Source organism: Sarcophilus harrisii, chromosome 2 (genome assembly GCF_902635505.1).
Source record: "Sarcophilus harrisii chromosome 2, mSarHar1.11, whole genome shotgun sequence".
NCBI lineage: Eukaryota > Metazoa > Chordata > Mammalia > Dasyuromorphia > Dasyuridae > Sarcophilus > Sarcophilus harrisii.
Window position 1 is genome coordinate 83,645,873 of NC_045427.1, and position 12,106 is coordinate 83,657,978.

General features: G+C 32.3%; 1 protein-coding gene across 1 annotated transcript in view; it reads right to left on the minus strand.

The window, feature by feature from the left end:
- LRPPRC (leucine rich pentatricopeptide repeat containing) overlaps positions 1-12,106 on the minus strand; it is a 106,754-nt gene that overhangs the window by 11,571 nt on the left and 83,077 nt on the right. Inside the window, exons 30-31 of the mRNA XM_031950416.1 lie at positions 8,816-8,942; positions 3,211-3,299 (exon numbers count right to left, since the gene is read on the minus strand). Of these exons, the coding sequence (XP_031806276.1) occupies positions 3,211-3,299; positions 8,816-8,942 (216 nt within the window). The remainder of the gene's footprint in view (positions 1-3,210; positions 3,300-8,815; positions 8,943-12,106) is intronic.

Consider the following 12,106-nt stretch of genomic DNA (forward strand, 5'->3'; position numbering starts at 1 on the left):
GATTTACTTGTATGTTACTGACAAGGGGGAAATTCAAGGTAGATTTTTTTTCCTTTAAATTTTGAACTCTAATTAATTAGACAAAATAAAATTCGAATTCAAAGGTAAAGATAATGAATTAAACTCCAACTCCACTGTCCAAATAATGTAGAAAACCCAACAATCCTCTATCTCTTCTGTACTAACTGGCATGAATGTGACATTTCCCAAAGCCCCTATGAATAACAGGTTTCAGAGTCAGAAGAGTCCTTGCAAATCAACTTAATTTTATCTCCTCACTTTATAAGTGAGGAAAGAGGCCATGAGTGGTATATAATAATATATGCCACTATTATTGGATTTAATAATAACATAAGCTTCTCCAGGGCAAACAATTTTTCTGTGCAGAGTATGTGAACTAAGGACTTTGGACTCCACATTCAAATTCTTCCTATCCAAGTATTTTCCCATAAACTCTCATTCAATGGAAATCTTAAAGATATTTATTACAAACTTCTAATAGCTATTTTTATCAACCTTCATTACCTGTGACACCATCATTATTAATAATAATAGCAAAAGTTAAAGGAGTATAATGAAACTGTTTTGGAAGTTGTGCAGATTTCCACACTGAAAAACACAGCAAGAAAGATATGTTCAATCCTACATTTACTAATTAATAAAAAACATTTTATGTAGAAAAGAACAAAATTATGGACAACTTATCACTAAATTGGACGACTTAAACTAAAACCTTTTGTTTTGTTTGTAACTTTGTAGGCAGTAATCTCACTTTTATTAAAGATATTAGGTAACTATCAAAGAGAATACAAATCAAGAGGCTCCATCATTTTTATTACACCACTGCCCATTATTAAATCCCATAAACATATACTCTTTTTTTCCTCATTAAAATTATCATTTTCATTTGGAGTTTTAGTTCTCATCAAATTCACAAAAACTGCAGTTAGCAAGAAACTAGAGAAATCACTGAAACTGTGCTCTGAGCAATGGTGGGCCTTACATATGAATTGAAAGCAGAAAATATATTTTTGAAAAAATGTTTCTTAAAAATATTCCTCTTTTCCCTGTAAACTTTCACATTAATTATAGAAAATACTTGGTATTTCAAATGACACTAGTCAGGCAAGAAATAAACTTCTCTAACTAGATGATCAAATTGGTTCACCAAATTAGTTATAAGGGCCTTCACTGAAGAAGACAAAAATGCTTTTAATTTATTTTAATAATTAGGGAATGGGTACATGGAGGTTATAAAAAGTGTTAAAGAAGAACTGACTCTAAGAGATCCTACAGACTAAGTGGGTAGCTGATAGCCAAGAACAACAAAAGAACCACATGGCGTGTGGAGACAGAGGCAGAGGCTGTTAATTAATCAGTGTAGGGGAAATGTAGTGGGGGAAGAGGGGAAGGATGGCTCCCTAATTTGAGTCAGCTTTATGCCAATGTTTCTCTTTATCCACATCCATTTCATGAACAGTGATATAATCTAAAAATGGAAAAAAATAAAGTGTGTATTGAGCACCAATTATCAGCTCAGCACTGTGACATAATATTAATCAGAGGAGAAGAGAGGAAAATGAACCATAAAAAAGTACTGAGGTAAAAGACATGGTCCTGACCTCAAGGAGCTTACAGTTGATAGAGAGGGAGCAGGCAATGATCCATGATACAAGGTTAAATATAAGACAGCATATAATTAATAGTTAGCCATATACTAATTATTTTAGACAGGAGGCGGCTAAAACAACATATCTAAGTTCAAATTTAGATAAAAAATTCCCCAAAGCTCAGTACTCTGCCTTTTCATTTTCATACCTGAAAGAAGTTGTCGAGCATGTGCCAAAAATGAACTCACCTGCCTACTCTCAATTTTGGCTTTTTTGATGCTTTTTAAATATTGGTTCAAAGCTGATAATTTGCCTAGAATATCAAAGTTGTACTTTATGTCTTCTACCTCAATCTTTGAGAAATAAAAAATAGTCCTAACTTGTAACAAGCAAAAAAAAAAAAAAAAAAAAAAAAAAAAAAAAAAAAAAAAAAAAAAAAAAAAAAAAAAAAAAAAAAAAAGAAAGCATGTCTGGACTAAGGAGTAAGACAGAGTAAGTAATGAGGAGAACTCCCCTAAGGATGAGGACATTGAACCACTTAAAAGATTCATCTTTCTCAAAAGATTTGGTTTTAACTAAAAGTAAATGAAATTCAAGAGTCACTTTATGTCATATTAGAAATAAAATTCCAAATACCTAGGTTCTCCCTTTCAGCTTTGCAGTGAAGCTACATGTGCATTTCCTATAAGAGGATGAAGCTACCTTATCAAAAATTCACAGGTAAAACATTTTGATGCCACTAAAGAATACAAAAATGCAATCAAACAGTGAATGGGAGCTTTTTTTAACCTAATCTTGGAGATTTCTAACCTAAGAATCCTAGCTTTGCTAAGAAGAGGAAGAAAAAGGGAGATATTTGACTTGAAGAACCTTTACCCTTGAAAAATATCCTCATCAATTCTAAATCAAAGCTACATTGCAAAAACAGAAAATAACAGTACTATAGAAAAGGACCCCACCTTGATTCAATAAAGTTCAATAGTCCAAGCAACACTTCTGAGGTCCCTTAATAAAACTGATTTAAAAATCCCAAATCCTGAGACAAGCACTCTACATTTTATTACTGTTGGTATTGTGAACTATTAAAAAAGTATTAGATTAAGTTTTTTAAATCAATATTATAATCATTTAGTGCACAATCATGCACATTTAACACTCAATTTAACTCATTTGATATCTCACACAACCAACACAATATGCAAGAAACAACTGCTGAGAATTGTTTCAGATGCTCTAAAGTATGTTAATTTCCAAAGCAAAATGACTTGTGCTGTGAATTTTAACGCACTTGAAAGCCTGTACTTTCTCGTTCTGGAGTACAAATTTTGCATGTCTGAAGAGCTGTGATTCATCTTAAGAAAACCCATCTTGTGTTAAATGGAATGGAAACTGGACTAAGTGGTCAAATGACAAGTACATTCATATTCAAGCTGTATTATAAATGCATGTACAGTAATTTACGTCTCTCAGCTACCACAAAAGGCTCTTGATAAGCAGGTAATTTGCTAAATGGACTCCTTTATCCAAGTATTCGAAGGGCGTTACAAGAAAAATCTGCAGAGGCATTAATGTGACGTAAAGGTCAAGCATTGTGACATACCTTTCAAATAATCCCGCCTAACTTGCGTTATGATGAGGAGGCTGTTGGCAGCATCGTTCAGTGTGAAGCCCTTGATGTGGGTCTCAGCACTAAAAGAAGCAGACATTTAGAAAGGAATTACTGACATGCTTCTGATACGATAATAAATGGTTGAGCACCAAGGTGAAATTATAAAAACTACTGTTCGTATGTTAAAAATATTGCTGCAAAATATCGACCTGGAGACAGCTTTTGTGTTATCCTGTCAATGGTTATAGAAGGATAATTTTTTTTTGCATTCTGACAGATGACAAAGTTGGAAATGAGCAACAAAAGAAACAAAGTACAAGATTTTTTTTAAACAATCGGTTCAGATTCTTGAATGCTGACATATTAGATGACTAAAATAACTGCATGCCCTGCATTGTTCTGCTGTATCCTAAGCTGGATACTTTTTTCCTTTTTTTATTTTATGTTCACCATAATTATAAAATGTAAAACTATTCTTTCTGCAATAAAATTGAACATTTATTTTCAGAACTGTATATTTTAAATATAAACTAAAGCATATTACGAACTAACACCATATCATTTAGTTGATTAATTTTCAAATTTCTGTCATGCAGATGCATACAATTTTTAAGCTGAATACGCTGTAGTACTAATGCCTTTGCCATATCAAAATGGAAATGACATATCAATTTTGTGTTATCCTTAAGGTTAAAAAAAACTTTTCTAACTCAGAGAGCAGAGAAATGTTTGATCACTAAAATCTACTTGCTTTTAAAAATAGTTCAATTTTATGCTTTTAGTATACTATTTCTAATGAAATTTAGACAGCCTTAATACCCAAGGATAACTTTACAAGGTTCATTTTCAGATTTAAAAAATCTCCACAGGCAAAAAAAAAAAAAAAAAAAAAAAGGCAGTTATTGCCATTTGCCATATCAAAAATCAAGATAAAACTCACTGATGGATGTTCTTGTGACTAACAATTGAGCAGCCTGTGAACTTGAATTTCTAAGCTTGAGCGGATTGTAGGGAAAGCAAGGTCACTGCTAAATTATTCTCGTCAATCCCAAGAAAATCCTCCAAAGACACCACAACAAGACTATCCTCTCAGTCACTTTCAGCCTCTGAGGTTCACCAATGCAGTCAATGAATGCAGGATTTTCTTCCTCCCCCCATCAATCCTCTTAATCTCTCCCAAAGCACCCATTGCTCAGTTTGACTTTTTTCCCTTTGTCCCATCTGTCAAAGCCTTTAAGTCAAGTCAACAACTCCAGCATGGAACCATAAATTGCAAATAGTAAAGGATTTACTTTCCCCAATCTTTATAGTGATTAAATAAACAGTCACTACTATAAAAGCTTTTTTATCATTCCAATACTAAAAAACTTCTTACTCTGTGTAAAGTATACTTACCTAAAAGGAAGTAAGATTATAAAGAATCAGGGATTTGGGTTACATGAGATATCATTGGGATACAAGTTTTTTTCTAGTCAAATAAATTAGACAGTAATTTCTTTTTAACCCGTCTTGTTCTCCTTTCCCCACTTCTCCCCTAGATTCTAAAAGCTGAGACTTTGACACAAAATTCATAGTAAAGATAACACAGAATGGTCTTTGAATCACTACATCAGTTATGTAGCCTAAAGAAATGTCAAATAATAGCATTTAAAGTATTTTAAAATGCCAATGTGAAAAGGCACTCATATCTGGGCTTATAAACTATTGAAAATTACTTATCTAAAATTTTGGTCTTGGGAGGGGGAAGAGAATCTATTATTATACTTCATTTTTAGCAGTTAGACCAAATAAATAATCATTCTTTAATACTCGCCTATCTACAAAAATGATGAAAACACAAGCTATTCTGAGAAAGGAATATATGAGATATTTTTTCATATGCCTACATGGAAAGATATATAATCTATGCACTTCAACTGATGGAAATTGACCTATGTGATTCACTTGAATAACATGCCACAGTCAATGGGAGAATTTGCATTATTCTTAATAATGAAAAGGGGCCCTATCCCCAGGAATCCTGATAATGGTTAGTTTAAAAAGCAATGTTTCCTCATTATAGATCTAGATCTAAAAAGTCTGCCAGGCATGAAATACAAGCCCCACCCTGGGTATTTTGAACAAACAATACACTTGAGGGTTGTTTTTGTTATTTCATGTAATAACATGACTAAATATTAGATTTAATGCATGTATGTCATATATGTCATGCATGTATGTGTGTGCTTGGTCACTTGAGTATTTCCTATTGGTAATTTCTCAAATCAATTTAAAAGGGTGAATAACATAAAATAATTCCTTTAAAACATAAACATTTCAAAATCCAGGAAAGCTTGTAAAAACTGAAACAGAATAAAGTATGCAGAATCAGGAGACCTATTTACAAAGTAACTATAATGTCTAACTCCCTCACCAACACCCCTCCCCCTCTCCTCACCCCCCACAAGCACCATCTTTGAAAGGAATCAAGAACTCTTGGTCATGCAATGACCACCCACAACTCTAGATGACCTGAGGACTAAAGCAAGTCTTCTATCTGTTGGTAAAAAGATAGGCTGGTTGTAGGTTACACAATGAAAAATATATTTTCAGTGCAAGAGTTAGAGGATCTGAGTTGAAAAGGAAGACAAAAATGACATACAAATAAGAAAAGAACGCCAATGTAACACAAAATACATTTAAGATAGAAGTCTGAAAGGGGACAAAGACAAAAAGGACAAGGTTAGTGATATATTAAATTTAAAAACAAGCTTGAATTTAAGACATTTATGATTTCATACACAAGCCCAGTTTTGAATTTTATATTTTATAAATTTTCATGTTTGTAGTTGGCTTTGTAACTTATAATAAAAATAATTTTTTTAAATGTTAAATATTTCAGAAAGAAATGGATGTGGCCTAAAAAAGAAAAAATTCAACAATTAAGAACTTTTATTTAATAAAACATAAAAAGGAAAATTCCTTATAAATTGTCAGGAAAATTAAATGTTATTTTTAAAGTAAAAACTACTAGGCTATGGTGATCTACAACTATTGCTGCTGCTGCTACTGATACTGTTCGCACCATACTACCACCACCATCACCACTACTGATGCTAATAATTCATCTATTTAAAATAAAAATTGAGAGGGCTGGGAGAGGCAAGAGAACATGCAACATTCAAAGGAAAAAGGTTACACTGATAAGGAACAAATATTATCCCACTATAGTAAAAACTCTAAACTACAATGTTCTTTTATTAATAGAATCTTAACTTTTACCAAATTTCTAATTATATCAGTTTTATTTTTCATTGCTGCCTTAATTCTATTATTATTTTCCTATGTTTAAGTTAATTCAGTCTTGAGAAATTCTTATTGTGAAGCATATTTGCATAATAACTGGCACTTTGGGGAAAAGCTAAACAAAATAGTTCTCTATCCTACTTATTCAGAAGAATATAACTGAGTTATAACCAGTAATACTAACAAGGAAAAACAAAAAGTTGTCTTCATTTACATTATTGAAAGGTAGCAGTTTTATTATTGCTGGGGCTCTATTACTAGGCTAGAAGGATTAAATAACCTTGTGGGGAAAAAAACTTATAAGAACTATCACAAGAGCTCAATTGTAGTTATAGCATATAAAGGATAGCAAAAGTAGAATAAAACAAAGATTGAGTTTTAATTCATAAGAAAAAAATTATTGCTCTTAAGGTTGAACAAAAAACATTAAGTAGGTAATTATAGCAACAGACTACTATTTTATGGATTGTGGTAACTGTGCCATGGGTGACACTATATTATGCTGCCTATAGGGGAGTGGTATCTTGTCACTAGCCTCCAATAGGCCATTTTGGTCAAACAATGTCAGAATAAAGTTACTTCATCATCAAGACTTTTATGGTCTGTAGTTCCTCTTTTACTGATCTAACCCAACTCTGATTTCAGAGACAGAAGTTGGAAGTAAAACTATTTGTACAAGGTTGCAGAGCTCAAAAATGAAATGAAAAAGATTGATTCCTAAATCCAGTAGAGAGTTTGATTAAACACAGGTCTTAAAGACCTGTACTAATTCTGCTTCATTCTATTATTTCCTTTTCTAGTTCTCTAGTACAATGAAAAAAATGCAAAAGAAAAGCATTTCTTTTGTAAAAGAAGCTTGCCATTAGAAAGGTCATAGTACTGATATGATTATCTTGGTGAGATAATAGGACAGAGTATAGTGGTCAGTCCTGGGAAGCTGTGAGATATACGCCATAAAAATGAAGACCACCAAGGTGTAAAGTAAGAAAGTTGACTGAAAAATCAATCCTACAGATTATAGGGGCAACTACATAGGATACCAAAGAAACCAACTACTCAAGCTCTGTTCCTGTGTCTACAACTGATAGGTTATTATGGGAAACAGGACCCAGGAGCCATCATGCTTTCAAGATTAAAATGGAAAAAGATGAAGAAAAAGCTTCAAAACTCTGGGTAAGGAAAGAGGGGAGTGGAATCAGTATATATAATGCCAACTAGGTGCTAGCTATCATGCTTTCAACACATTTGAAATCACTGGATCCTCCTAGCAAATGTGGGCAATAAGTGCTGTTATACTTTTTATACATACTGTTATATTTAAGGAAACTGAGGCAAGACAGAGATTAAGTGACATGCTCACCTCACACAGCTCCTTAAGTGTGTGAGACAGGATTTGAACTTATCTTCAAGATAACTAGGCCTATTTTTCTATCCATGGTACCACCAACTTCCAAGGGATTCAACAGAATGTTAAGATGGCATTATCATAGCTGGAAAAGTACTACTGCACATTTCTCTTTTCCTTATGTGCTACATTTTCCTAATGGTATCTGGCTCCCATTTCTTTTTTGTCCTTTCACCTCATCATCTCATTCCCATTTCTTAAGACAAATGCATCTTTCACTATCCTCAGAATCTTGCAGCATTTCTCATTACTTTGAGGAAGTCCCAAATGAAGAGAACAGGCAAAAGATTTTTGTTTTTAATTTATTTGGAAAAAATTTTTACTTCCTTAAAAGTAGTGAAATACAACTGTTTATTAAAAATACTGACACAATGATTTTGCTTCATTTGCAGTATACTTAAGGTAAACATTCCAAATTTAGCTTTAAAAATTATATTTGTTTGTCTTGGTCTCAAATTCTATATCGTGGTCTAAATTTTTATAAAATCCATAAGTAAAACCTCCCTATTGTGCATATAAATACTGAGACAGCATGTTGCAGGGAAATGACTTCTAGGTTTGCATTAAGGGGCTCCGATTTCAAATTCTGGCTCAGCTACTTGCTGTGGACTAAGCATCACTGGGTATTATTAGTAAGCTTCCTATAAAACTGAGGGGACTGGGCAAATAGGGGGACAGTTTTACACTCTCTAAGATACCTTTCAATTCAAAAGAAAAGAAATTAAAACTGTTCTAAAACTTTTTTTAACCTGGAATCCTTCATGTACATAAGAATGCATGTGCAGTTACACATTATTCAGTCTGTAACTAAGATAATGTAGAAACTAGAGATATTCTTGGGAATCAATCAATGACATTTAAAAAGTAGAAAATAACAAAATAAAGAACAATCACAAATTTACTTACATGTTTTTCACATTCAAGGCTTCATCAAGATGACCAGAAGCCAACAATAACTTTATAAGTGTGGAATAAGTAAGTGCAGGAAATACAACATTCTTCTTTTGTGCCTCCAGAAACATAGAATATGCATCTATAAAACAAAAAATTAACAAATGCAATTTCAAAAAACTGACCAAAAAAAGGTTTTCAGTTTTCACCTAAAGAAAAAAAAATTTTTCATTCTCCCAAATTTCTGGGATAAAAGAACATTTTAAATTTTAATTTAAGACAAAATTATTCTCATTGGATTTTTATTACTTAGTAAAGTATACATCTACACCAGTATAAAAATAATCCATAAAGTTTAGGTCTGTCACTAAGAGCCAATGTTTCAAAAACATCGCTAATATTTATTAAACCCCAATCACAGATATATGATTTAGTCTGAGTGAAGGAAAGGAACCATCTTAAAGCTATCTTTAATCTATAGGTGGGTGGTTACAATAGTCGGAATTACAGCATAACAGTATTAATGTGAATGTAGCCTACAATTCTAGAATTGGGAGATCAAATTATTTGGCTACGACAGGACTTATACAAAAACATACAATTTTCAAATATACTGATATCTAACAAGTAAACTAAGCAACATTTGTTTGACTGATTAACAGTTTTATTTCACTCGTTCACAATAACTGTCAGTGAATGAAAGGATGTTACCCAAAGAGAAGTAACTACACTTTTCAGTCACTTACTTTTCTCAAATAAAAATGCCTAGCGGTAAACATCCAATCGAGACTATAATCCACTCTTTACTGTATACAAACATACCACAATAAAGATCAGCTGTCCACATAGCTGATCCTGTCACATATGGCCTTCAACAGACACACAGACTTTTGTTATCAAATATAGCAGCAGGCACACACAAACTCAGAACACTAACAACATTTTTATAAGAAGCTGATTTGGAGGATTCCTAAGAGTATATATTTGCAAGTTCAGAAAGAGTAATACCACATCTTTAACCAAAATAAGAAAATGGGGCACACATCCTTAAAAGCTCTTTTAGAGTCATCTTTACTGGAAACTATAGTATAGGAGAGTAATGATATTTCTAAGAACAAATGAGCAATATTACAACTTAGAAAATGTAACAACCCTGCTACATAAATTATTAAGTTTATGAACTGAGTTTGAATATGAATGTTAATTATCTATGACTCTTTGTTAGGTTAAAATGGGTATTCATATTTCCCATGTCATTAAATGTATCAATGATCAAGGAACAAATATATTATTAAATTATTATAGAAAAAATTGTATTTCTGAAAAAAATTACACATTCTGCAGTTGGTCAGAAGTGGATTATGAGGACTTACCCTTCAACCCCAAAAGTGAAAAGGCTGTTGTTGAACTTCTCTTATGGCTCTAAGAACCAATATATATTATACATCATAGATGAAGACAATGTTTACAAAATAGTACATTTTAAACAAAATACTACAAAGTCCATATTGTATTATTTATATCACTGTATGGTATTCCTTGGTACTTGGGGAAAAAAAATTTAAATTCTATATCTAAGGCATTTGCTAATTTCTATAAAAGTTCAGGACAACTGTGTATTGGACAAGGAAAATCTATATTTATAATGGATCACTTAAGAAAACTTATTTGCTATCTTATAAAACTTGTACAGGAGACAAAAACTGAACCGTAAGTTACTAAAATTATTGCCTTTTGATAAAAAAAATTATGTCTTTCCTAAATTTTTTTTTCAAAAGATACAAATGATTTCAAGAAGTGAAAGTCATTAATTGCCACTACCCCCCCCCCCCAAGCAAATTTCATTTTGCAAAACAGCTACATTTGGTACAAAAATTTTTGCTCCTTTTGCTATGTGTGCAAGGCTGCTACTTACTGGGAAAAAAAAAAAGTTAGGTGAATGAGCTAAAAAAATTAAATTAAAAAATTAATTAATGTATGTATTATGTACCACTCTACCTATTAAATGGAGTTTCAAATAGCACATGATTATGAAATCAGGATGGGCTTAAAATTTTTTGATGTAAAATAATTTTCCCAGAATACTATATTCTATTGCAGTCATATCAAACTTAGAGGTGATTTACATAAATCTGACAATGTATTTTTTTGTAATTTTAGTTTTAAGAACACACATTTCAAAAGTTCAAATAATTATTATAATGATCAAGCTAAGTGGTCAAAAGACATGAAGGAATAATTCTCAAAAGAACTTCAAAGTGTCAGCCATCATGTGACTGCTTCAAATCAATACTAAGACAACTGCATATCAAAACTGAGATTTAGTGTCCAAATTGGCAAGTGAGAAAAAGTGGGAGTCAAATGTAGAAATAACAGAATTCTGCTATAGAATAAGAATATTCATAAACCATAGGTCATTTGAAAATTGACTAGGTGTTAGGAGTTGGGGAAATGGAAGAGTAGGGACAGCACAGGTGAAGGGAGAGAGTGACACTAAAATGACAGTAATTTCTTATCCCAGGATTCCACTGAAAGGAAGTTTTTTAAAAAGTCCAGAATTAGAAATAAAGGTCTCAAAATCATCCAAACAATATAATATTTGTAAAGTACTTTGCGCAGTGCCTAATATGTAGCAGTAAAGAATACTTCACTGAATTCAGAAATGAAGTTGATATAAAAGATATATAAACAAAACAAATCAAAGAGTGGGGGGATGACTTTAAATGAGCTGTTTACAACCTTTTTATCACCAATTTCCATATCTAATCAATGAATACATCTTTTTCATTAAATTTTTTGTTGGTTTTTTACTAACTCATTTCATTCACACAGCCATCAACCTAGTATAACATTTGAACTTCAGAGCTTACCTAGAACACTGTAATTGTCTCCTAACTGTTTCTCCTGAAAATAGATCCTCCGATCTACAATTCCTCCTTCCTACAGCTACAGTTAATTCTTTGCTTATATCTCCCATCATATATTTTCTAACCCTTTCTATTTTGATGGAGGTTTCCATAAGGCTAGACCTCTGGCTTTGCCTCAAGTGACTTCCCAGGGAATTTAACATGCCCCAGCTAGATAGCAATCACTTTTGCTAAAGAACTGGTGGATTCATACACATCCTGCCATCCAGTTACCTCTGTTTTTCTGTTCTCTGGCTGAATACTGTAATGCAGAATGCTTTCTCTGAAAACAAATTATATTTATTCTGCAAAGTTTCATGTGTTTTATTTGTCTACTCTTCTCTCTTTATGAGAATTCTATAGTTCTTATGACCTGATTAACCTAAATGCCGATCTGTAG